Source organism: Yamadazyma tenuis, chromosome 6 (assembly GCF_029203305.1).
Source record: "Yamadazyma tenuis chromosome 6, complete sequence".
NCBI classification, from domain to species: domain Eukaryota; kingdom Fungi; phylum Ascomycota; class Pichiomycetes; order Serinales; family Debaryomycetaceae; genus Yamadazyma; species Yamadazyma tenuis.
The window spans coordinates 376804-403258 of record NC_089466.1 but is presented as its reverse complement, the minus strand read 5'-3'; the positions used below and the strand labels follow the sequence as shown (position 1 = coordinate 403258).

The window sequence follows — 26455 nt, the reverse complement described above, 5'->3', positions numbered from 1 at the left end:
TTAGAACAGTTCAAACTGTGCGGGTATCGGAACTAATTTTCAATTTCGCACACAAATCGAGAAATTATCTTAGCTTTCGTCATGAGTGATAACAGCCCAGAATATAGTTCCATGAAGCGAACGCGGGTTGCTTGTGAAACATGCAGACGCAAGAAGATCAAGTGTAGTGGTTCAAATCCTTGTTCCAACTGTCAACAGCTGAAGGAAACCGAATGTGTATATATTGAAAAGCTCAGAAAGAAGCTGCATCATGACAAGTCGATAAGCAAACGGTCAAGTACTTTCAAAGCCGTAAAAACCTTGGAGCATAAACTATCAAGATTGGAAGGTTTCATGATGGATATGTCCGAAAAGTTAGACTATATGGCTGGTTTAGGTTCAGGTTCTAAGCTGAACACCTTAAAGGGAGGCTTGAAGGATAATGACAACTCGACTGATAGCTCCGAAAGTGGTTCATCAGATTACGAAGAAGATGAATACACCGATGAAGCTGATCTTAATGACCAAGAAGAAGATGACCAGAAAAGACCCGATTTCGCCGATACAGAGTATGGTAAGAACGGACACCATCAAATCAAAACCGTCCATGAAACGACAGATAAGTATGGCATTATTTCAAAGCTATCTGAACTTTCCAGGAAGGGTAAGCGTAATAGTAACAGAAAAAGCTATACGATTTATAATATGAGACAAACGTTCTTTGAAACACATTCATTTTTTCTGGTGTGTTCACCTCGATCATTACAGTGGATTAGCCGTTCGTTGGCTCCATCTAAAAAGAAAGTCCTTGATCAGTTCAATAAGTTCCCATACTTCCTTTACACGCGGTCCAATAAGTTTCTAGCCAAATGGACGGACCCTGTACTTATTACACCCGAAAATAAAACCAGACTTTTGGAACGGCCTCTTCCAGAGGACAGAGCCTTAGCTTTTAGCCTTTTGGAGCATTGTAAACCACAAATGGTGTTTGAAGAGTACCTTATTTCTCCAGAATCTACCCGAGTCTTGTTTGACAGATATTACAAGAAGGAGAAGATGCTTGCTTCAGAGCTTTTGATATTGTGCTCCTTAATGTACATATTTATAGGAGCCAGCCTTGACGAACGTGAGGGAAACATCGAGTCTGATAATAGAGTACATGGACCAATTGATCGGTATGGACCAAATGAATTGGAAAAGTTTTTGGATGAGGTTTTGGAAGCATCAATGTGCTTATACAACCGAATTTCAGTCATTGGGCAAGGTACCCTGACAGTTCAAGCAATTCTTCTTCATACTACAGCAATTGGAGCTCATGGACTTCCTGAAGCTGATAATATGTTACTTTCGGTAGCAATACGTCATGCCAAAGACATGGGAATGCATCGACCTGCAAGTTACTCCAATTTAAGTTCGGATGAAGTGAGAGTTAGGAAACACTTATGGTGGGCATGTCAGCAAATGGACATTGATTTCAGTTTCCGTCATGGTAAACCTCCTATTTTAAGTTCGGATGACATTATGAGATTTTCATCTGACATTGTTGAGTTTATTGTGGAAGACATGGGAGGTTATAGGGTTTCGGATTTGCTACCAGGTCCAATAAACAGTCAGAAAAGCTATGAAACTCTCTTAGAAATGGGCCCTTACATGATTGCCGATGCATACCGTAAGAATAATTTTGAAATGATCTGGTATTTTCAAACCTACGTTGTTTCCAGATTACGGTCTAAGGCATATTTCAAATTATTCTCTCCGGTTGGAGATCTGACTACTAGTAATAGTATTCAAAACACGCTCGAGGAGTTAAACTCCGATGCGTTTTTAATTTCAGATATGTTTGTTAATGAGTTCAAACCAGCTTTCTTTGATGATCCTGGGTTCTGCCCCAATTTGGACAAGTTTACCGCTGAAACTAAGGACATGATCATAATAAATCATTGCAAGTTTTTCCTTCACTTGATGTTAACTAATAGAGTGCCATTTTTAATAAAGGGGAGCACAGATACTTACCAGATGTCAGTATTTCGAAAGCTTCATCTTCGGAGTACTCGAACCCTTTTACATTTGTCACTAAAAATAAGGGAACAAACAGATAACTTGATGCATTTAAACCGCATTTCCTTCTTCCCATTTGCTGCGTTTTTGATGCTTCTTTCCAACTGTGTGAATAATCCATTCCACGCAGAAACCTTGAGCGATGTTGGCTTGTTGGATCAAGTGTCTACTGCTTTTTTTGACGTGAAAATTATTAAGAGCAAGAGATTGACCAACATGCTGATTTTTGTAATTTCTATGAAATTATTTCTTAGGTTGGTGGTAGCAGTAATTGAAAGTCGGACCGAGAAAGCACTTCCCTTGAGTGAATTGCACTATAAGCAATTTGCTGTATTGGTAAAATGTGAGCCCCAATTGTTCAGTAAAAAGCGGTCACCAGGGTTTACGATTAGAGTTGAAACTCCTGAGGTGCTTAGTTCACCTGCTAAGAACAACCCTAATAAGACAACAATGAATGAAGGTGATTCGCCGTCATCAGGAAATGGTGATCATCAATCTAAGTCTCCCAGTTATAATCCTTCATTGGCAAACCTAATGCATCCAACCGATTATTATAATGCACAAGATGATTCAGCATTGGCAGATGTTGTACCCGGTGTGAAGAGCTTTTCATCGAGTGTATCTTCACCAATAATGAACTTCGATTTCCCCGATGAGGCTATTGATCCGTTGCTCAATTCCCAAATGAACCAATTGCCTAACTTCTTTTTCGATAATAATCTTGGATTTTGATATACACTTAAATAGCTTAATGAATAATGAACAGCCGTCCAGGGTTGCAAATCAAAGAAAAAGCGTGTACCTCCCCTCAATCCTTCGGAAGCTTGCGGCTTCCATTTGTTCCGCACTTCCAGGTTATTAATCATCAAATCTTACTTTTTGTTTTTATCTATATCACTTGTACATTTGATGAGTGTGGTAATTCCTGAACGTAAGAAGCGGGACAGAGTTGCTAGGGCCTGTTTGTATTGCCGGAAAAAGAAGGTAAAGTGTGACGGACAGTCTCCATGTGGAAATTGCAAAAGTTATTTGGGCGGCGAATGTACTTATCCATCTGAAACCAAGAAGAGAGTTCGTAATAAACGGGCTAAGAATGACAAGGGTCAAAGTATCTCCGAGTTGGATTCAAGGTTAGCCAAACTTGAAGGGTTATTAACGAACTTGGCTCTGAAACTCGGCGCTGGCAATTTAGAACTTACAGAGAGCGATGAGCAGTCTGAAAATGATGGTGTAGACGAAGATGAAACAGGGGAAGGAGGAGATGAAAGTATAACGAAAGAGAATGAGGGCCTGAATCCACCTATACAAGCTAAGGATTTGGATATTGAAGGTGACTACTCTCGTGATACGCGTGAAAAGAATGGTAGTTTATTATTTGTGCTAAAACATGAAGAACAGTGTAACACCAACACGGAGCGGACTTATTGTTTGCCCGAAGCATTTTATGGAAGTCATTCCATGTTTCATATTTTCAGTGAAAAGAGCCTTGAGTGGATGCACAGTCGACTTCCCAGAGAGCATATCCATTTACTTATTCCTGTTCGTAATCTTCCACGCTTATTCAGCATTTGTATTGAATCCTTTAACGAAGTATGGTCTGGGGCCAACTCTAAGGACGGAAGGTCTAAACAAAAAATGGCTGAAGGTGACTTTCCTGAAGCTCAAGAGTTGGTGTATGATCTTCTCGAGGCTTTTTCGCGTGTGTTTATGGCTGGCCAATTGGTAGAAACTAGTTACCTTCGAAAGTTATTTGAGAACTACTATAACAATCAGAAGTATGAAGGTGGAAGGACGTATAACAGGGGTGTGAGGTACCAATTCAGGTCATCAGAACTATTGATTATGAATATTTCGTTGGCCTTGTGTATTAGTCACGTTCTTTACAAAAGAAAACCAGGCCCTTGCACCCCTACTTCAGGTGAGCAGATTTCTCTTTGCAATACTCCAACATTGGATGCTTACGGTGAGGATGATTTAATTAAATTACAGTCTCAATTCTTGGTTAGCTCCATTCACTATTATCAGAAGGTTAGTGTCATGAGTGAAGGTGTCTCAACTGTTCAAGCAATTCTTTTGTTCATAATCTACTTGGAGCTCACGTTGGTAAAGTCTACTGCCAACTATATCTTGGCTGCTGTTGCCGTAAGATTTGCCCAAGAAATAGGTTTACACCGATGCGAGTCGTTTGAAGGGTTACCAATAGAAGAAGTGGCATTCAGAAGAAAACTTTGGTGGTTTTGTGAATATTTGGATATAGAAATCTGTTACAGACATGGAAAGCCTCCTTTGATTAACCCAGCTGATGTCTCGACGTTGACCAGGAAAGATTTTATTTCGGGCTCTACCGTTAAAAATTTACCTTTTAATATTAATACTGACAACCACTTGGATCCTAAATTGTTGAAGTTTCTTTTAGAAGAGAAAGGGCTCGATGTATACTTCGGTCACTTTATGAGCCTTTTAAACAGGTTAAGATTTGAAGCGTATTCCAAATTGTTCAGTGCTAGTTCTTGTGATCATTCATTTACCGACATCATTTATATCTTGACATCCATGAATAAGAAAATGTGGGAACTTGGATCAAGCATGAGTCCGGAACTCAGACCACGGTTCTATAATGATTCGGAATTTGGTAATCTGGCGCTTTTCCAAAATAAGACAATTGAAGACGGTCAATTAGTGATGCTATTGTCATTCCACCTAGCGTTCTTTACGCAATTAATGACAATGAATAGATTAATCACTAGGTTGAAATGTGATCCTCATGAAATCGAAATCAAAAACTCTGAAGCCATATATCTCAGAGACCTTGCTTCGGATAGTGCCAGAACCATAGTGCATATAACATTGAGAACTGTTCGCAATACAATTTCGGCTTCAAACCTCAGTTGGTTGATATTCTATCTGTCTGCTGCTGTCTTGGATATTTTGCAACTGTGTTTAAATAAACCTAAAAGTGAAGACACTGTATCGGATATGGAACTTTTGATTGACGGCATGATAAATTGCCTGGTAAAACAACTTTTCAGAAATCCACCTAAAAATGGTGAAATGTTTAATCAAATTGATTCTGTTATGTGTTTGGTTACCTTTATTATGTTGCAAATGGGAATACGAATTGTAGAAAGCCAGTCCAAACGTGTTTTCTTTGACAATAACCCTTATTTGATTCAAATCCTGAATCACTTTATGGCCCTTTTCCCTGAGCTATACCAAAAGAAGCGGGCCGATCCAATCTTGAGAGCTGAAATAGTTAATCCCGCTACACAATCAGACCGTTCATCAACTGCCAGTGACCTTATTGGAGACTCTAAGTCGAACTTCACTGCTACTACAGCTCCATCCACAGATAGTACTGGAAACAGCATGAATAGTTTCGGTGAAGTTTCACCAATGGGTTGCCCAGGATTGATTCCAGGACCAACAGGTTACCTTTCAGTTCATGATCCCAAGAACCCATTAATAAACCTGGTTTGGGATTCCAAAGTGAGCCCTAATTACGGAAATTCACCTAGCCCTTCCACCTATTTCTCCGGTAAGATTCCATTGGGAGATCCCGAATTTAATGAAGCACTTGATCGCGTGTTTGGTGGGGGAACCCCCAACTTCTTCTACGACAACAGCATTGGTTTATGAAAAACATTTATTTATGAATTCTTTCGAAGTTCATCTATGGTAACGTGTATATAGTCAAACAATCAGCTTTAGTTCAAATTTATATGTATCCCTGGACTTGTACAACGATTTAAGACTAATTAATAATACATTGGTCTATACATATATGTATATATTATAGGGAGTGGTGACATCGAGCCATATTAAGCTTTGTTGCTGGTATCATTAGCGAAGACACCTTCGGTATTCTCTTCCTGGTTGTGGGAGGATTCATCATTGGATTTGACGATTGAAGAGTCTTCTCTCAATTCGTTTTGTTCCTTTTCAAAGTCACCGTCGTACAAGCCCAATTGGTTACCATATTCTTCAATTTCAGTTAAAGATAACTTGGGCAAAGTAGCAGCAACTCTCCATGGTTGTCTCTTATCAACATAGGCCTTTGCAAAGATAATATCAATTTCTTCCAATTGTCTACCAGCAGTTTCAGGGTAGAAAAAGAAAATGATAGGAACAAAGGCAAAGTTCATAGCAGCGAAAAACAAGTAACAACCCCAGTTAGATTTGGCAATGAAAATAGGAGTAAACATAACAACAGCAAAGTTACAGATCCAGTTGGTACAAGTAGAGATAGCAGAAGCAAGAGTTCTGGTTCTCAATGGGTTGATTTCTGGTGGATATATCCATGGTAAAGGCAAGATGGTAAAGGCAAAGAAAACGATAAACAAAAACAAACCAACGGCTGCACCCTTAGCAGTTTGTTTAGTTTCATGAACCAAACATCCAAAAGCAATGAGGAAAGAACAGCCTTGGCCAATGGCACCAATCAAGTACAAGTTTCTTCTTCCTAAAGTATCAATCAAAAAGAACGAAGGAATCGTAGCAATGGCGTAAACGGTAGCAAAAACACCACCTAAAACCAAAGCTAACCTTCTGTCCAAATCAATGGTTTGTTCGAATAACACAGTGGAGTAGTAAATAGCAGCATTACAACCGGTGAATTGTTGGAAAAACTGACCAATAGAACCAAGCATCATTCTTTGGAAATGTTGGGTCTTACCACCGGTGAACAAGTCTTTGAAACCAACTTGCTGCTTGTCGAACCTGTTGACAGCATCGGCAATAACAGTAATTTCAGCCAAAACTTGGTCAGATTCTGGTTCAACATCGTTCAAAGCACCCAACACCAACAAAGCATCAGGCTTTCTGTCGTGAGCAATTAACCATCTTGGAGATTCTGGTAATTGCAGCATTCCAAATAACAACATTAAGGCAAAAAGAATCTGCATGGCAACTGGAAATCTCCATGATACCGAGGTGTTAACATAACTCAATCCAAAATCTAACCAATAGGCAATGAAGGTACCCACGGCAATAACAGAACCCTCCAAGTTTACCAATCTACCTCTGTTTTCAGCTCTGGACATTTCAGATTGCCAAACTGGAATAGTGGCAGTGTTCAACCCGTTACCAATACCAGTGATGACTCTACCGATAACAAATTGGCCCAAACCCCAAGAGTCCTTGAATGCTGCGACAGAAATAACTGTACCAATGATGATAATTACAGAACCACAAAGAACCAATGGCCTTCTACCGTGTCTATCACCTCTGACCAAGGCATATATAGCCCCAAAGAAACAACCAATTTCATAACAAGAAGTGACAGCTCCTTGGTTGACACTATCGTTCAAAGTAGCAGGGAATTCTGAGTTAAATTGAGGAGCAGTGATAATACCAGACATTAAACCTTGATCATAACCGAACAAGGAAAACCCAGTAACAGCTGTTGCGGTGATGGCAACTCTTAATGCTCTTCCTCTCAAGCCAAAAGTATTGGTTTTAGAAGCAATACTCCAAACCATGATTAAAATTAATGAGTATGATAAATAGGAAAATTTGCAATTAATTCCAAGTATATAATGGGGTAAAGGTGTTCATTTATATATCGGATATCTAAGCAGGCAGCAACCCCAAAAGAAAAAATACCTTTTATTCATCACTTGAAGACGTCATACTGCGACCCGGAAAAATTATATGCACACAACACATACTATTGTTTGTTAAACGCTCAAAACGGAATGTGTCGTCTGCGGTACATACAGGCCAAGCGTCTCTTTTGTGAGGATCTACCACTTCTGTTGCTGCTGACATGTTTGATGCCACCACTGCCGCTTAAATTTTGGTTACAGCCGTACTAGCATCATACTTCAAGAGTTCAACAAGATAGTGTGGTAGACAGAAAAACACAGCTGGTGAGCCGAAAGACGCGGTTTCCATGACTATATTATATCTGGACGGAACTTAATTTTAGAATTAAGTTTGAACCATTGCAGATATATACACACTGACGACGGTATTATGAGGAAGCAACTTTTTTAACCATTTCAGGTTTTTGCGCGTTATATTCTGTGCCATTACAAATGCGGGAAGAAAAGAGTGCATATGCGGGGCCCATTTGTACCTCAGGGTATATGAAGGCATATATGCATTCTGGTTTGAAGACAACTTTCTTTTATTGTATTTACTCTGCTGTCGACGAGGATAGCTTCCTATATGTCTGTAAAATTATTTACAATATTATACTCATAGTGATCCTGTAAGTTACAGGACTTATTTTATGTTAAAAATAACCTGGCCGCTCAAAGATCGACCGACATAAAAGTCATTTGGCACATCGCGATGATTTATCCGAGGGTCGGAAGTCGTGCCTCGGACCCGAAACGGTCCGTAGTTGGCCCTGGTCTACCGGGTTTTGCTCCACTGTACATCAATGAATGGCTGTTACAAGTCCTGTTGGAAACGGCAATATCCAGCATCTGGTACAATAATTTAACCCACACCAGTAATTTTGCGCCTAATACTAAGTAACTTACATCCAACTAGTACCCAATCACGGCTACCATAGGGAATACCAACGAAGACACCAGTTTGTGATGACGCCCTTCCAAGAATAAGTTCTTCATGGGCGTTTTCAAAATTGCAAACTAGGTGGAATTCTTCGAAACAAACAATCAGCCGTTATGGACGGTGGGTTGAGGTTCAAGTTGCCCCACGTTAATAGTGTATGCAACCATCCACCACTGATCTGAGGGTGAGCTAGATTCGTCTATATTTTGGAGGGGTGCAGATAAGGTTATACCCCAGTTGGAATATCCCCACCCTGGATCCTAGGAACTGGTTCCGGGGTAGCAACGATTATTAAGCAAAGACTTATATACAGCCGATAATTTTGTTGCACTGGTTCCTGGCCATGCACGGTTGCGCCAGTAACCTCTTTGTTAACCGCGTGTTCCAGATTCAACCGTAAAATACTAATTCCCCCGGGTTTTGCTCCAGTATTATCATCTTGCAAAACGGGTGCGAGCACTTTTTGCCGCAATAGAACCCATACATGGGGATTTTGGAACCCTACCGTGTATCTTGAGGCTGAGCTGGTTGTTGTTCCTGTGTTTGTTTGCCGTATCTGTTAGTGGGATCCTCTTTGTTCCCCATATACGTTCTCCGCTCGTGTGTTTAGAGTTTCTGATGAAGAATTTTGGGTTTGTTGGGACCTCGCGAAAGCGATTGATTTTGGTGTTTCTTTTTGAATACTAGCGATATGGAACAGATTTCAATCGACCTTTTGAAGGATCCATATAGTGTGGCCAAGTGGGACCGCCTACTTCAGCAAAGTGTACAGAAGCTATCCAAGGCGTCGACTGATCAATATCTCCCCACAGTCCGAGCCGTTTTCGATGCCCTTTTGACGATTTATCCGCTACTCGAAAACTACTGGTTGAAGTATGCTCATCTTGAATATGAACTTGCTAACTTTGTGGAATCTAAGGCAATATACAACCGGGCCCTTCGTTATGTGAGCTACTCTCCCCGTGTGTGGTTGGCATACTTGGAGTTCTGTCTTGTCGCTGATCCTGTGTGTGTGTCGAACTGCTTGCAATACCTTAAACTCTTCGAACTGGCCCGAAGCTATGTTGGTTTCCACTATTTTTCTGCTGACTTCTACAAGTTGTACTTAGAGTTTTTGTCAACCTACAAGAACATAGATCCAACTTTGAATTTCCAACTTAAGTATGAACGTTTGCTTCGCTACGTGTTGGAGGTACCCATGTACAATTACTCACCTTTTTTCACCTCCATGTTTGACTTGATCGATTCTGGAGAACTTACACACACATCTGATAAGGGGCTCAGGAAAAACATCACGGACATTTATGTGATAACCCAGTATAAGGCGTTCAAGCTCTATGATTTTGAGAAAAAATTGCATCCATATTTTGACTTAAAGCCCATCGCCATCAACGAACTCAAAACTTGGGAGAAATATATGGCCTACCTTGAGTTGAACTACCCGCACGAATATGTGATACAGGCGTACGAACGGTCGGTTCTCGCTACCTGTAACTATAATGATCTTTGGTTGAAGTACATGAACTACTTGACCAATTTGAACAAACTCGACTCTTTAAACGAGGTTCTCAAACGGGCCATCTCCCTCCGAAAGTTCAACAAAAAGGAATTGATTGATAGACTTATTGACTTGAATCTCTTCAACTCCAACTTCTTGGTGTCAAAGAATCTTTTGAGCACACAGGTTAGTATCAACAAACTCACTAGCTTGGAATGGCTTTTCGGTAATACTGCTGTTATTACCAGACTTTTTGAGAGCTCCCAGCCCTGGGAGCTTCTTGTTTACCACCAGCTTGATAATGATACCAAATTGAAGCTTTTTAAATCGTGTAAAAATGAAACAAAAGAGTACCGACAAGTACTTCGATTTTGGTTGAAGTACAACCCCCAATATCGGAACCAGTTTAAGACTATCACCGATACTACTGCTAATGACTTTGATGAAGAATTGACTGCATTTCTCTAGTGTCAGTCGGATGTATATATTATCTCAATCTTCTAATACACAATTCAAAATACTAATACAAAACCAAAATCCCAATGCAACAAACCCGATGGCTCTGGTAAACTTCCAGCTACTTAGGGGTACGAGCACCATTAGACATCCAATGAGTGCTATTAGACCCCTGGCTGTAATCATAAGGTTTTGGTGGAGGGTAAATGTTAAAGTTCCACCAATGAGGAGGGCATTGTATCCTATACCAATGAGGATAAGAAGTAATGGAGTTCCCAAACACGCATTTAGTCCAATGAGCAGGTTATATTTTATGGATAAACTCACATTTGTAACAATGTCATTGATTGAGTTCATAATCGAGAACACCAAAAATCCAAGCAAATAATCACTGATTTTCAAAATAAGTCCATAGTTCTTGACTATCCTCAATAACACTACTGATATATTGGAAACTATTAGTGCTGAGTTCACAATTCCTATAGCGTTCATTAGAAAGGGCAAGTCATATTTTAATTTCAACCCGAGTATGAGCAAAAGCACTAATGCCAGCACTGCTACTGTAGCCGCATACGGAAACTTCAAATACATTAACACTCCGGTGATGGTGAAATAGTACAATAGTGAGGTGGGCTGTCCAAGTGGAATCACAATATTAATGGCCTGATTGATCCAATGCACAATAAAATGTGACAACTCAAGCCAAAACGGTATAGCCGTACTGTTTATTTCATCTTGTCTTTCCAAATCTTCTAACTCTTCATCAATATTGAGAGGTATAAGTTCTTCGTCAGCTTGTTTATTTGTACCAAACAAGTATACCAAATGGGCAATATAAACCCCAGCCATGACACAATTTTCAAAACGAGTGATCTTACCGTCTTGCAATATCCAATTGAATATCACAAACACCGTCAACAACCATGCCAAGTCGACTAGAACCGACTTATCATTTCTTACCGAAACTGGCTTAATAACACATATAAGGCCTATTATAAGCCCACATATAATTAGATTGGATCCAATGAGTTGTCCTAGCACCAACTCAGAGCTTATCTTTAGTCCATTATGGTAGTTGGTGATATCGCCTAGGGAGTTGATAAGGGGAATGATTATGAAATATAGGAACTTAGGGTTGATGTGTACACTGTCGGTAATCTTGTGAAGGTTCTCAAACATATAGTTACTGATGACTAGGCTTAGCACCAAGATTAAAGTAGCAATGATAAGGATAAACCCTAAACTGTAGAGAATGAACAGCGTCGTACTTGGAGAGCTACAGTAATACTGCTGAGCAACTCGGAAGTATTCTGAACATTGCAGAACTGACTCACACGTATAGGTGTTTAGCACACAGGTGTCTGCCAGTTCTAATGGTACCATTAATTTATCCAAGGGTGCGCAGTAAAAGTTAATTTAATGATGCACAAGACTTAAAGATATGGAGGCCACAAAAAGTTTAAAGAAAATATTATGTGTGTATAACCTATATAAGTCTCTATAATAAATGGCTACCGTAATAGTCGAGTAATTGCCTATATCCCACCTTAAAGTATTTTGTGCTTGTACTGGTTGTACTCGCTCAGTTCCAACGCTCTAAGGGCCATTTCGATGTCCAAGTTGATGTCTTCTATTAAGGCTTCTTTAGTGGTATAATTCAATTCAGGCCGGATGTATCCCAAAACTGCGTGCTTTATCTTGGCACCGTAGAAATTGTCTTGAAATTTGTGGATAATATGCACTTCTGCTGTCTTTTCAGTGTTGTTGTAGAATGGATTATACCCAATTGACATCACCATAGGAAAGACACACGTTTCTTCACCGCTTAAGTTAGCCCCATGATTGAACTCTACAAGATGGCCATCAGATCTCTTTTTGGTCTCAAGATCTTTAGAAACTGGTATGAGCTTGGAGAATCCAAAGTAGATACCTGGATCCAACTTGTTCAAATTCGAACTGATGGGGATATTGGCTGTTGGGATTCCTAGTTCTGATGATCCTCTACCGAATCCGTTGATGATCTCAGATTCTTCGATGATAGGGTACGGCTCTGAAATCTTCGTCTTTATAGGATCTCTCATGATTGAATAATGAGAGATTCGTTCGCGCAGAATATTACAAATGGAAAACATGTTTTACTAATATATTGGCTTGTTCACGTACATACACATTTAGAATCTTTCTTCCAATTGGGCCAACAAAGTCTTAGCATCAGCAGCAAAACTTCTGATACCGTGGGCCAACTTTTCAGTGGCCATAGGATCTTCATTCAAAGCGAATCTGAAAGCAGATTCGCTATCGATGAAAGAAACCTTCTCATCAGAAGAAGATTTAGCAGAAGCAGCGTCCAATTTCTTTGGAATAGCCTCATCAGAGTTGACCAATTCTTCCAACAACTTTGGAGCAACAGTCAAGTAGTCACAACCAGCCAATTCCTTGATTTCACCAGTGTTTCTGAAGGAAGCACCCATGACAATAGTGTTGTAGCCATACTTCTTGTAGTAGTTGAAGATCTTCTTCACAGAAACCACACCTGGGTCGGTTTCTTGGGTGTAAGTTTGTCCAGTAGAGGCCTTGTACCAGTCCAAGATTCTACCAACGAAGGGAGAAATCAAGGTAACCTTAGCTTCAGCACAAGCAACAGCTTGAGCAAAGGAAAATAACAAGGTCAAGTTACAGTGGATATCATATTTGGCTTCCAATTCCTTGGCGGCTTGAATACCTTCCCAAGTAGAAGCAATCTTGATCAAGATTCTGTCCTTCTTGATACCAATTGATTCATACAACTTGATGATTTCAAGAGCCTTGTCAATAGTAGCTTGCTTGTCAAAAGACAATTGAGCGTCAACTTCGGTGGAAACTCTACCTGGAACAATATTCAAGATTTCCTTACCGAATTCAACCAATAACCTGTCTAAAGCAGCAGCAGCCTTTTCGGACTTGGTGGTACCCTTGTCCTTGGCGTATTCAATAGCCACATCAATCAACTTGGCGTATTCTGGCTTCTTTGCGGCAGCCAAGATCAAAGATGGGTTGGTGGTAGCATCTTGTGGAGTATATTTGGCAATTGATTCGAATTCACCGGTGTCGGTGACGATAACAGTACCGGTAGCTTTTAATTGTTCTAATGAGTTAGCCATTGTGAAAATTGCTGTTGGAAGAAAAGCGAGAAATTTCGGCCCTATTTATATTGAGGTAGTTGTCCACCGCACTTGTTGAATCCGGCGAAATTTGTTTTTCCTTTGGGCAAATAAATTAAGGAATGGGCAAGTTTGCTTAGTTAATTTATGACCATTTGCAAATTAAAAAGGAAGTTCATGTCATCTATCCCACCATCACCGTTTGTTACAACCAACTTACTAATTAAAATGACTCAAGAACTATAATAAGCTGAATCGGCGGGCGCGGTACCAGCGTCCACGCCCCATCTTTCCCCCAGAGTTGCGGATTTGTTGGCCGATTCATTTCTCGAATAGTTCATTTTCGGACACTTGTGGACCTGAGGGTCATTTTGCAGGTTGTCCACGGAAACTGTGGGCATGTCACGTGATGTATCATATTGACCTGCAAGCATGATTTCTATTACCTTTAGCTATCAGGTACCTTGTTCATACCATTACATCAGCTTGCCCCTTCATCTCTAAACCATTTAGCCGCTATTCGTTTATGTGATATTACTTTTGCTTACGTCAGCATGAGACATTAATCTCGTATTTAACTTTTGCAAATGCCCGGTGGGAATACCACCACAAGTAGATATTGAGTTGACAGTGTCATATTTCTTGACCTGTATGAAGTTCGTATATGACCGAACAAGGCTCTATCGAGTTATTGGCTCATATTTTCAGATTAAAGTATTTCGGGTGCAAATTGGAAATTTAATTTACTCACACCTACGATCTTCGTTGATATATAAAGCTACAATTCTACCCTGAACTTTCAGAGAAACTCTACAGATTTAAACTGATAATACAATGTCGTTAGATCCGGTCGTCAAAATGACTATGGGAGGTTCTTCTTCTTCCAGTGAACCAGCTTGTAAAATTTCCATGTTGTGGAACTGGTATACCATTGACTCGTGCTTTATTGCCAAATCGTGGCACGTGAGGACTAGGGGTATGTTTGCTGGATCCTGTATCGGTGTTTTCTTGTTGGTGTTCTTCTACCAATGGCTTGGACGTGTAGCCAAAGAATTTGATGCTTTAACTATTACTGCTTCTCCTAAAGAAGAACAGTACACTTCCAAAGACATTTCGAGTCCTCTCGTATATTTGGTTTCCCATCAATGGTTATTGAGACGCCGCAACTCGAGTTGGGTACACCACTTAATCAGAAGTATTATTTTCACGATTCAATGGGGTGCTAGTTACATTATCATGTTGTTGTTCATGTATTACAACGGGTATATTATCATCTCATGTATATTGGGGGCTTTCTTTGGGAAATTGGTATTTGGTATGAGTGAACCTTCTTCTACAGATGAAGACGTCAGCTGCTGTAAGGATTAATTTCTTACTGCTGGACTGCTATATGGATGCTCAATTCGTGTGTTGAATATATGAATTTAGTTTAATAAATAATGATTGTGAACTTCAGAAGAGATCACGTAGTACTGGAGTTCATTAGTTGGCAGCATACTCAACTCTGTAATTAGCTTTTGTCTCAAGCAGGCGGTAAAATCCAACACCATCTCCCACGAGACTGATACCGCAATTCCCCCGGTGACTCCACTCTGTCCCTTTTCGCATCTTTCGCAGTTGTTTTTATTTTCACGCCTTTCACAACACTCTAGCCATGACTGACAAGTATGAATCTGACGACTTGGACCTTGAAAATGCGATCGGGGACGTCTTCAAGCTGTTTGAGTTGTCACAAATTGACCCCCAGGCAATCCCCGGCTCCGAGAACCCAGTCGTTGACCAGAATCTGGCTGACCATAATCCCGATGAGGAGTTCAATGATAAGGACATACATTACCATCCTCTGACACAAAATCATTTAGTTCAGATAGGTTCACATCCCCACGATACCGAACAGCATGATGATCATGATTTGGATATTATTGATGATGCCATCACCAGTGCATTTAGTAGTTTACATGACTCACAAATACGACAACACCACGAACAACAACATAGTGAAACGCCACAACAGACCCAGGACACGGCTTTGCTGGATGAGGCACATAATAATGAACCCCCAAAATCTCATCTGCAACAAGCTTCCGAACAACATGAAGATATCAGAAACCATAACCACGATAATGACCATAACGAGAACAGCATAGAGGATGACGACTTCAACTTGGCTAATGTGATTACCAGCGCCATTCAAAGCATCAATACCATACAACCTAACGAACAATCTGATGACCAAAAAGATGAACATAAGTCGCTACCGGTAGAAAATAGTCATGAACTGCAGCAACCGTCTGAAGAGCAAAACGAGGATCATTCTGCATACTCTCCTCTCCAAGTTGAAAAGAATTATGAAGAAGATGCTGCGGATGACTTGGACTTACAGAATGCCATAGGAAATGCTTTTGAGTCAATCAAAGAGAGCGATTTTAATTTGAATAAGGTGATATCTGAGTCTTTTCAAAATTTGACTGGTAGAGAGAAACTCTTGAACAAATCTCAGATAGCTAAGTTGCGTGAAAATGAGCATATACCTGAAGATGTATTGCAACAATTAGCCAAAGAAATAACTAACCAGGTCAGTGAAATGGATGATTCGAATCAAATAAAGAACAAGCATTTAGACTTGCCTAAAATAGATGATCAAGTGTTGAATCATTTCGTTAACGAAGCTAATAAGGAGAAGCGTGAAGGATCAGATGCTGTTGTTCCTGCAGAAATTCCTACTCAGGGAGACGGTGATGACGATTCCCAATTACAATCAACTATTGCTGACGCGGTCAAGAATGTTATTGGAGAAGGGCAGCAAAATAAGGAAGTGGAATTGGACAACCTGCAAATGAATGATATTTTAACCAATGCCTTTAATATGGCTATGGAAAATCCTACAGAATTGTTGAGTAATCTAGAAACCGATGAGTTCAAAGCTCGTGAGGATTTGCATTACGACAACCATGAGTTGAATAAGAGATTATCTCTCATCGATTCTCTGAGCACCAGGAAACCAGTGGATTTGAATCACCAATTAGGATCAATGATGGCGAGTTTGTCTAAGAATAATGATTCCAACTTATTAAATGTTATTAAATCCTTGACGACATTTTTGACAAATTCAAACTTCCAAATCTTCAAAAATTCCCAATCCTTGATATCCATCATAAATCAGTATAAGCACAATGATTTTGAAAAATTATTTATTAATTCCTTGAATTTATCCAAGAATTATTTGAGATCGAATTCCAAATTGAAGTGTATCGTGGCAATTGATAACATTTTGATTTTGTTTGGAAAGTCTATTAGTGGGGATATTTTGAACTACAATTATAATCTAATAACTTTAATCACAAACTCGATTATCAACTGCATCACCAATTATGCAAATCTCAAGAATTTCAAGGACTCTATTTTCAAGAAGCCTAGGTTGTCCAGTCTCGAACACAAGGAAAAGATTCGTATTGAAAACAGGCAGCGTAAGCAGAAGTGGAGAGAAGAAAATAGAGAGAGAAACAAAGACAACGATTTGAGAACTAGAGTTTCAAAACGTGCCAATGCCACATTTGGAGAAAAGGAGTCTATTGAAAAGCTAAATTGGATCGAAGAAGAGTTCAACAGACGAAAAGAAAGAAGGTTATCGAAGCAAAAGAAGGAAAACACCGGTCCCAACTCTCTAAGTGGTGACGAGTCTAAAGATTTCAACAATGAACAGTTTATCCAAGACAAGAATTTAATACAGTTGGTCAACGATTTCTTTAACATCTTTTCAAACTTTTCGCCTAAGGATGATCCTGAAACAGGTTTGTTCACTACGTCAGTGACTATATCATCGGCCTCAATTATTTATTTGTTAAGTTTCAATCCACTGTTCGAATTCAAAAAGCTTGACACGATTGTTACATCCATTGTTAATAGCTTACTAAGCACCTTTAATTCGGTAGATCAACAAGAACGGTTGTTTTATTTGGCTAGGGGGTCCCACGTGAAGTTGGATAACTTGAAATCCATCTACAATGACGAATTAAATTATTCAGTGGATCCTGAATTGAACACCATTCAGCAATCAGAAGTCGATTCGTACCTGGGACAGTCCAACTCTCTGGGTGAAGGTGCTAGAGATGAGAGTTCTGATGAAATACGCGTTGAATCTTCAACCAAACGTATGAAGCTCGAAGAGAAGGTGGAAAACAGCTCTATAAACTTGAAGTTTCCAGCATACAAAAACGATGAAACTATGAAGAAAAGTAATACCCAAGTGATTTCTGGACTGCCAGCTAGTTCTCTGATGAACATGAGAAACTTGAAAAAGCCGGGTACGTTCAAGAAGCCTAGCTATAATGATAAAAAGGGTAAGAGTCTAGGATTCCCACCTTTATATTCTACTTCGATAAAACACTAACAACACCTTGTATAATATTGTATATTAGAATTCACATGTATTTCATTCTTATCAAATGGGTCTGGTCTCGTTGACAAGCCATTTATAAGCTCTAAATTCACCCATTTCTAATAACTGTTTACCAAGACCTAATCTGATGCTTCTGTGGAATTCATTAATCCAATCGATTTCGACTCGACTCAAGTACTTCGTGTCAATTAGCTTATGGCAGAAGGGTACTGGAGTCAAGTATTTGAAGCATAAAAACTTGTTTCCCTCTCTGGTTCTTCCCACAGTATCCTCACATTCGATGACTTGGATTTCACTTTCAACTCTGAATCCCTTAACTCCATCAACATAATATCCAGGCTCGATTGTAGTAATGGCACCTGGAGCAAATAGTGATTGGTTAGATGGCCCACCATTGGTGGTCAGCAAGTACAAGGGACCCTCATGAACATTTCCACAAACTCCAACTCCATGACCCGAACCATGATTAAAATCAAGACCTTCATTCCACAAAGGTTGACGAGAATATGAATCCAAAATTGCACTTGTTAAAGGGTTATTAGGAGGGAATTTAGCCAAAGCAACAGCCAAGTGGGCTTTCAAAACCAAAGTATAGAACTTTCTATCTTCCTCTAAAAGACCTTCATATCCAAACTTGTAAGTTCTTGTGATGTCTGTGGTTCCTTCTAAGAACTGAGAACCCACATCAAGAAGATAGATTTGCTCAGGATCAATGATTGAGTTTTCTTCTTTAGAAGGAGCATAATGGATAATGGCTCCATTTGGTCCTGAAGAAGAGATTGTTTCATATGATTCGCCCAAGAAATTGGGGAATCTAGTTTTGATTTGGTGGATTTTACAAGCTGCCTCATATTCGTTAATAACCATCTTTTTATCTAATAAGCTGTGTTCAAGCCAGGCTGAAAAAATGATAAGGGCCAAAGAATCCTTGTACTGGGTGACTTCTGCGTTCTTCAACTCGGTCTCATTCTTATAGAGCTTCATGTAAGAAACAATAGGGTTATAAGAAACCCTCTGTTTAATTAAAGATTGTGGAAGTGAAGCAAGTATAGCATACGTAGTTGCAGTTTTCGATGGTAAAATCAAAGCCATCTCTGGATAGTTGATGGTTGATTTAAAATTTTTTAAATCATCATAAAAGCTACCATATTTTTTCACAACTAGACCTTTGATTTGGTCCAAATGAGTCTTGACCTTGGGATCTGATAACTTTCTTTCATCAATGTACAAAGAAAGACCATCCAAAGTCACAATCACATAACTAAAGAAGCACGCATTAAACTCCACATCTGCTGTACATCTCAAGTTCAATAACCAAGCCACTTCATCTAATGCAGTTACAAGTAAGTGGGTACCATTTCCATCTTCAGACATTTTCTTCCGAACTCTCTTCAACTTGGACTCCACAGTTTCCCCAGCAAACTCCATCTCGTATACAAATACCGGTTCTAATGAGCGGGAAGGCTTCTCATCTCCCCAAACTTCGTCAATCAAATTGGTTTTCAATAAAGGTTCAAATTTAATCTGTCCCAGGTACTGTGACTTACTTGCCTTTTCGAAAAATTCACCAGTTGACAAGCTTATCACTCTAGGATCACAAGAAATGACATTTGAAAACTTACTCTGTATCGCTTTGTCGATGCACCATTGAGTCCACTTTGGATATGAAGGATTTCCCTGCTTCAACAACGTCCAGTTTTCTTTATTCAATTGCTTTTCTGCTTGCAAAAAGTATCTTCCATCTGTAGACATAGCAGCTTGACCAGTCAAAGTTTCACCATCATCCAAAGTGATGACCGCAATTCCAGCACTACCCGTGAACTCAGAAATAAACTCCCTTCTCTTGTCTGCAAGGGCAGTGTATTCACTTTGGTGCTCATCTTCACTGGGAACAATATATACGGAAATTCCATGCTGCTTCATAAGACCTCTTAATTTTTGAAGTTTCTCGGTATTGGACAGTTTGGATTGGAAATTGTAGGTTAAGCTGGCTGAATACGGTAAGTCGGGCAAGATCTCACTGTCAGTATCTGATTCCAAGTCAGATTCGTAGTCATGGTATCTATCGTGGGAAGCATTATGTGAAGCTGAAGCAGTCATTTGTGTCCTTTTATTGTTTCTGAGACCGAACCCCAAGCACAGGAATGGAGTAGCCAAAAGACTATGTTGCATGCCGAGCTCTTCGTCACCTTCAGGCTTGTATAAGAACTGTTTTTCGTCGTGATAACTCATTATGCTGTGATAACTTTAAAGGTGCGAAAGAGCTTTTTATATCTTGCTTATCAAAAGCCCTGTAGTGCGAAGACCGTATAGAGCCACTCAATGAAGGCACCAGCAGCTAATTGGCATATTGACGAAACCAATAATCAAAGTCATGCATGCTAGTTCACGTTTAATTTACGTGGGCTACTGTTTTGTCAGCCTGTCATATAATTTTGTGGTGTGCCTGTTTTCTAGAAGTCTTGTTCTTACTGCTTAAAATCTGTAAAGTTTGCATTTTATATACTTGTGTTAGACGACAAAAAATATAAGACAACATTAACATCATTTCCTCTTCTTCTCCTGAAATGAAATGCATGCGTATAAACCCTAAGATAAACGCAAACAGTCACAAACATACAGTCCATATATGAATGTTTAGAATTAACAAACACTACTGTCTTGACTCATTTTCTGTACCTATATTGGCAGCCAGTTTTCTCAGCGTTTTTCTCAGCCAAAAAAATGTCTCTTCAGAAAAGTCTCTTATGTCTCGCACACAAAACACGAATTGACGCGTTCGCGTATAAAATATATCTATAACTTGTTTCTAACGTTCGTGAATATTACACTATGGGACGATTGATAGGTCTTGAGTTACACAACTTCAAGTCATACAAAGGAACTACTCAGATAGGCTTTGGGACCAGTTGTTTCACTTCGATTATTGGGCCAAATGGTGCTGGTAAATCCAATATGATGGATGCCATCTCATTCGTGTTGGGAATCAAGTCTTCTCATTTACGGTCCCAGAATATGAAGGACTTGGTATATAGAGGAAGGCTCGAAGATACTGAATTGAAAGATGCTTCCTTGGATGTGATTGACCAGAATCCAACTACTGCCCATGTCAAAGCGGTATATGAAAAAGATGATGGGGAAAAGCTCGAGTTCAAAAGAACTATTTTGTCCAACGGAAATACGGATTATAAAATCAACGAAACAGCCGTGACCGCCGCTCAGTACTTCATCATTTTGAAGAATGAAAACATATTGATTAAAGCCAAAAACTTCTTGGTATTCCAGGGAGACGTTGAGCTGATAGCATCTCAGACACCCAAGGACTTAACTAGGTTAATTGAAACTATCAGTGGATCCATAGAGCTCAGCAAGGAATTTGATGAGCTCAAGGACGAAGTGGATAAGTCTCATGAGTTTTCAAATTCAGTTTTTGCAAGAAAGAGAAACTTGAACAGCGAGTCCAGGCAGTATAAAGAGCAATTGGTTGAACAAGAATTGTTTGAAAAGAAATTGATCGAGAAGTCTAACTTGATTAAAACTATTAACTTATACAAGTTATTTCACAATGAGTCTAAGCACGATGAAATGAAAGATCTTCTTAACTCAAAAATGAGAGAGTTGAAAACTTTAAAAGGCCTGTTGAAAAGTGAAGAAAAGAACTATGGCAATTTAATCACCGAATATTCTTCAAAATCTTTGGAATTTTCTAAATTCACCGACAAAATAAAAAACTTGCAAACCAGCATGGATGAAAAGAGAAATGAACTTATCCCGATTTCTGCAAATCAGAAATCTTTGTTAAACAAAACAAATAACCATAAATTGAAAATCAAGGATTTATCCAGGGAAATTTCAAAGAAGGAAGATACCATTTCGACCCTTGAGCAACAACTAAATGCTGTCAAGAAAGAATTTAAAAAGTTCGAAGACAAAATCAACAAGGGCATCTCATCATCAGATTTATCCCCTGAAGTTCACAAAGAATATGAGGAATTAAGAAATAGATATTTGGCCAATGGCGGTTCGGAATTAGAAGAGCAATTAAGTCTTCTAACCAATGAAAAACACTCGATAGAGACTATGATCAAAATCAGAGAAGAGCAAATCGAAGATTTGGATAATATAATCACAGAGTTAGAATTCAACATGAACAGTGAATTGAACTTGAATCTTAGTTCTATCAATTCCGAGATTTCTGAGATTCTTGCAACCAAGAATGATAAAGTAAGTCTTAAAAATGAAATGATCAAAAAACTAGAGCAGTCTAACTACAAGGAATTGAAATTAAACTCTGAATTACGGGATATTTTGGTTAAGTTGGATGACATGACATCAAGACAGAGAGAATCAAACAAATTCAGAAAGAAAAGAGAAACGTTACTGCTCTTAAAGAACGTCTTACCTAAGGGTACTGTCAAAGGCTTTGTCTATGAATTATTACAGCCATCCCACAAAAGGTATGAATCTGCCTTAATTACATTGTTGGGAAAAAACATTGATTCTATCATTGTTGAAACAACAGCTGTTGCTTACAGATGTATCGAGATTTTAAAAGAAAGGAGATTAGGCGTTGCAACCTTTATCCCCTTGGATTCCATTTCCAGTGGTCCTATAAACTTAAACTATCTTAGATCACTTCATCCAAATGCTCAACCTGGTGTTGACATTGTTGATATAGAAGATCTGTCCCTAGAAAATGCTGTTAACTATGTCATTGGGAATGCGTTGGTAGCGGATGATTTAGCAATAGCCAGGGAATTAAAATGGGGCCCTAAAAGATTGGATTTAAAACTAGTTACTTTGCAAGGCTCCATTATTAACAGATCTGGCTTAATGACCGGTGGAATTAATACCGAAAGAATCGACAATCTTAGTTGGGATAATAAAGAAGTCAAGGCTTTAACAGAGATAAAGAATGACTTGACTCAAGAACTAGCTAAGATCAATGACGAAAAGCCAAAAGAAATCGAAATCAATTTGATAAACGATTCAATCACAGACTTAGAAGATAAGTTGCCATTATTGAGGAATAAGAAGGAAGTAATTGAAAGATCTATGAAAGACAAGATCACTGAAATTGACTTTAATAAGGATGCAATAGTTTCTTCCAAAGAGCTCATTGAATCCAAAAAGAAAGAAATGAAAAAGGTGGATTTGAAGATTCAGGTCTTGGTCAAAGAAGCTGGAGAAATTCAACAGGGTATTTTCGCCGACTTCTGTAAAAAGCATAAGTTCAGAGGTGGAATCCAAGATTACGAGGAACTCCATGGTGCTTCTTTAAGATCCAAGTCTAGAGAGAGGGCACAATTCAATAAGATTATCATGACCTTGTCGAACAGAATGCAGTTTGAATTCGAAGCTTTAGAAGAAACAAAAGCTCGTAAGGACAACCTTGAAAATCAATTGAAGAGTATGGAAGCAAAAACTCAGAGTATCACTGATCAAAAGGACGACATCGAATCTGATTTATGTGATTTAGAAGCAGAGTATGAGGTCTTAAACGAGGAAAAGACCAAGAGTTCCGAGGAGTTGAAAGAAAAATTGAAGTACACGAATCATATTGAGGCAAACATCAAGGATTACAAATCTGAGATCGATAACTTGTACCAATCGATCACGAACACAGAAGAAATATTGCTAAAGGTTGACATTGAAAGAGTCAATATCTTGAAGAACTGTAAGATTCAAAATATCATTATTCCGTTAGTTGACGGGTTACTAGAACAGATTTCATTGAATGAATCCGTTGATATGATAGCAAAGAAAATTTATGAAATCGAGATTGATTATTCCATGTTGAACGATAGGCTTAGAGACAACTTTAATGCCAAAATGGAAGCAGAATTAGATGCAAGATTAAACCAGGTAATTGAAGAGTTGGTCAATTTGACTCCAAATACCAAGGCATCTGAAAGATTGAAGGAAACTGAGAACAGGTTGAGAAACTTTGACAGAGACTTCACTATGGCTAGACAAAGAGAGAACAAAGCGGCTGAAAAATTCAGCAAGATCAAAGGCAAGCGTCAAGAAATGTTTATGAAAGCCTTTGAGCATATTTCTGGAAAGATTGATGATATCTACAAAGAGCTCACAAAGACTTTTGCATCACCTATGGGGGGGTCCGCGTACTTAACTCTTGAGTCAGATGATGAACCCTATCTCCATGGGATCAAGTATCATGCCATGCCACCAATGAAAAGGTTTAGAGATATGGAGCTTTTATCTGGTGGAGAAAAGACCATGGCTGCGCTAGCCCTTTTGTTTGCCATTCATTCATTCCACCCATCCCCGTTCTTTGTTCTTGATGAAGTAGACGCGGCTTTGGACTCAGCTAATGTCAACAAAATTGCCAACTATATAAAAAAGATCTCAAGTCCAACCTTCCAGTTCATTGTTATATCTTTGAAGAATGCCTTATTTGAAAAATCCGATGCTTTGGTGGGTATTTATAGAGAACAACGGGAAAACTCCTCTAGAACTATCACACTTGATTTACGTGATTATCCAGATGATGAAGCACCCATTGTTGGAGCCGCTGCGTAGCTGAAAACTGTATAATATATAAAAAAAAATGTGTTTATCATGTTCCATTACATTGATCTCATCGCACTAATTAACGATGTGCGAATTATCTTGTAGATTATTCTGCTTACCTTAAGATGTGGATATGCCAAATAAGGCAGTCCTCTATGATCCGCTTATTACAAAGGCCCTACTCGGAAAATATCACAAGGATACAATTAAGGAGTATATTTGTTGGTAGCACTTTCCCGAAACCTTCAGAAGCGCCCATATACCATCAAGAGATCATCCGACCTCCAGATTTACCCAGACAATTGAAAAAAAAAAACCCACGGCAAAAAGGTTACCTTAAAATCTTGAATAAAAAGACCAGAAGAGATACTAGAGATGAAACAAGTCGAAGGAATATTTTGAATAGAGAAATCCAAGAATGTCTAAATATTTTTGATAAGGGATCTGACACTCGTCTCGGCCTAGATGATGTGAGGAATGGCCCAGATGTATTGCAACAGTTTATCTTCACAAAAACAAGACCTTATGTGGAACTCAAAGATATAGAGATTCTATATATGACTTCAGAAGGTGAGGGTTTAGGCGTGGTTCCTAAAATTAAGTACATTGACTTCAAGTCAGGGGAGAACGGTGAATTTTCTGTGGTAAAAATTCCAAAAACTGTTCCCGGAGATATTGTGACAGCAAGATTACTCATGCACCAGCATAACCATGTAGAGGGTTTATTAGTAAAGGTCCAGAACGAGGGATCAAGAAATAGCATACGTAACAACAGATACATAGTGTGCAACAAATTCAATGAGTGTACTGGTTGCAACTTTCAGATGCTAAGTTACGACGATCAACTTAATTTGAAACAAAAAACAATTCAGAAAGCTTTCCGGTATTTCTATCCAAAGATATTTGATTCCATACCAATGAACAATTTCGGAGTGGTGTCCCCCTCTCCTGTGGAATATTCTTACAGAACTAAGCTCACTCCACATTTCACCTACAAGAGAAAGATAGAAGATGTGGCTATTGGATATAATCATATTGATCCTACAAAGGGCACCATCGATATTGACCATTGTCCCATTGCTACTCGCTCGATAAATCAAGAGTTGGTAAAGTTGAGGAGTTCGACTCTCGAGGGTATGGCTTCAAGACAACCCAAACACAGTCAATCAACGTTAGTATTGAGGGAAAGTATAAGAATCAACTTCAAGACTGGAGATCACAACACTGTTTGCCTAACTGATCCCAATAAGGTTGTCACAGAAAAGGTTGGTGATTTTGTGTTTCAGTTCCCGGTAAACGAATTCTTCCAAAACAACAATTCCATTCTTCCACTCGTTTTGGAATACATAAAGTACCACTTTGAAGGCTTGGAATTCAAAAACCTTATAGATACGTACTGTGGGTCTGGATTTTTCGGTATATCATTGTCGAAAGAAGTTCCTGATGATGGAAAGGTGTATGGAGTAGAGCTTGCAAAGAAATCAATTGAATACGCTACACACAACGCCAAAATAAATGGCCTTAAAGTTCCAGAAAAAGTGTACTTCATTCATGGAAGTGCCGATGAGATTTTTACAAATAAAGTGCTCAAAAAGGCCAATATTATAGGTTCTGATTCCGTTGTTATCATGGATCCATCCAGAAAAGGATCAAATAAGGACTTTTTAGAGCAGTTGTTTGCATTTCGGCCAAAATTAATTGTTTATATTAGTTGCAATGTCTTCACTCAGGCGAGAGATTTATCTCAGTTTATGGAACTACAAGGTGAAACCCCAGCATACAGAATAAAAGACGTAACAGGCTTCGACTTTTTCCCCCAAACAAAGCATGTCGAATCTGTAGCTATCTTGGAATTATTATAATGCAAAA

At 39.0% G+C, this 26455-nt stretch overlaps 12 protein-coding genes across 12 annotated transcripts; 7 read left to right on the top strand and 5 right to left on the bottom strand. All coding sequences in view use genetic code 12, as the record gives it.

The window, feature by feature from the left end:
• Positions 1-81: 81 nt before the first annotated feature.
• On the top strand, positions 82-2769 carry HAL9_2 (Fungal Zn2Cys6 Cluster domain; the record flags this gene model as incomplete). The annotated part of the gene is made up of 1 exon (XM_066158288.1): positions 82-2769. The coding sequence occupies one exon, from the start codon at positions 82-84 to the stop codon at positions 2767-2769; it is 2688 nt and encodes an 895-aa protein (XP_066014385.1).
• Positions 2770-2946: 177 nt separating this feature from the next.
• Positions 2947-5673, top strand: HAL9_1 (Fungal Zn2Cys6 Cluster domain; the record flags this gene model as incomplete). The annotated part of the gene is made up of 1 exon (XM_066158287.1): positions 2947-5673. The coding sequence occupies one exon, from the start codon at positions 2947-2949 to the stop codon at positions 5671-5673; it is 2727 nt and encodes a 908-aa protein (XP_066014384.1).
• Positions 5674-5855: 182 nt separating this feature from the next.
• On the bottom strand, positions 5856-7514 carry STL1 (sugar transporter-like protein; the record flags this gene model as incomplete). Its single annotated transcript, XM_006687358.2, has 1 exon — positions 5856-7514. One exon carries the CDS (start codon positions 7512-7514, stop codon positions 5856-5858), a length of 1659 nt encoding a protein of 552 aa, XP_006687421.1.
• Positions 7515-9250: 1736 nt separating this feature from the next.
• On the top strand, positions 9251-10525 carry PRP42 (mRNA splicing protein; the record flags this gene model as incomplete). Its single annotated transcript, XM_006687045.2, has 1 exon — positions 9251-10525. One exon carries the CDS (start codon positions 9251-9253, stop codon positions 10523-10525), a length of 1275 nt encoding a protein of 424 aa, XP_006687108.1.
• A 24-nt stretch (positions 10526-10549) lies between these two features.
• Positions 10550-11692, bottom strand: PSN45_004410 (uncharacterized protein; the record flags this gene model as incomplete). The annotated part of the gene is made up of 1 exon (XM_006687046.2): positions 10550-11692. The coding sequence occupies one exon, from the start codon at positions 11690-11692 to the stop codon at positions 10550-10552; it is 1143 nt and encodes a 380-aa protein (XP_006687109.2).
• A 368-nt stretch (positions 11693-12060) lies between these two features.
• On the bottom strand, positions 12061-12594 carry FMN1 (riboflavin kinase; the record flags this gene model as incomplete). Its single annotated transcript, XM_006687047.2, has 1 exon — positions 12061-12594. One exon carries the CDS (start codon positions 12592-12594, stop codon positions 12061-12063), a length of 534 nt encoding a protein of 177 aa, XP_006687110.1.
• A 90-nt stretch (positions 12595-12684) lies between these two features.
• On the bottom strand, positions 12685-13653 carry TAL1 (sedoheptulose-7-phosphate:D-glyceraldehyde-3- phosphate transaldolase; the record flags this gene model as incomplete). Its single annotated transcript, XM_006687360.1, has 1 exon — positions 12685-13653. The coding sequence occupies one exon, from the start codon at positions 13651-13653 to the stop codon at positions 12685-12687; it is 969 nt and encodes a 322-aa protein (XP_006687423.1).
• An 834-nt stretch (positions 13654-14487) lies between these two features.
• Positions 14488-15021, top strand: ctr4 (copper transporter complex subunit Ctr4; the record flags this gene model as incomplete). The annotated part of the gene is made up of 1 exon (XM_006687049.2): positions 14488-15021. The coding sequence occupies one exon, from the start codon at positions 14488-14490 to the stop codon at positions 15019-15021; it is 534 nt and encodes a 177-aa protein (XP_006687112.1).
• A 286-nt stretch (positions 15022-15307) lies between these two features.
• Positions 15308-18043, top strand: PSN45_004406 (uncharacterized protein; the record flags this gene model as incomplete). Its single annotated transcript, XM_006687050.1, has 1 exon — positions 15308-18043. The coding sequence occupies one exon, from the start codon at positions 15308-15310 to the stop codon at positions 18041-18043; it is 2736 nt and encodes a 911-aa protein (XP_006687113.1).
• A 51-nt stretch (positions 18044-18094) lies between these two features.
• Positions 18095-20284, bottom strand: PSN45_004405 (creatinase/aminopeptidase; the record flags this gene model as incomplete). The annotated part of the gene is made up of 1 exon (XM_006687051.2): positions 18095-20284. One exon carries the CDS (start codon positions 20282-20284, stop codon positions 18095-18097), a length of 2190 nt encoding a protein of 729 aa, XP_006687114.2.
• A 600-nt stretch (positions 20285-20884) lies between these two features.
• SMC1 (Structural maintenance of chromosomes protein 1) lies at positions 20885-24595 on the top strand (the record flags this gene model as incomplete). Its single annotated transcript, XM_066158286.1, has 1 exon — positions 20885-24595. One exon carries the CDS (start codon positions 20885-20887, stop codon positions 24593-24595), a length of 3711 nt encoding a protein of 1236 aa, XP_066014383.1.
• A 548-nt stretch (positions 24596-25143) lies between these two features.
• Positions 25144-26448, top strand: PSN45_004403 (RNA methyltransferase; the record flags this gene model as incomplete). The annotated part of the gene is made up of 1 exon (XM_006687053.2): positions 25144-26448. The coding sequence occupies one exon, from the start codon at positions 25144-25146 to the stop codon at positions 26446-26448; it is 1305 nt and encodes a 434-aa protein (XP_006687116.2).
• Between the last annotated feature and the right edge of the window lie 7 nt (positions 26449-26455).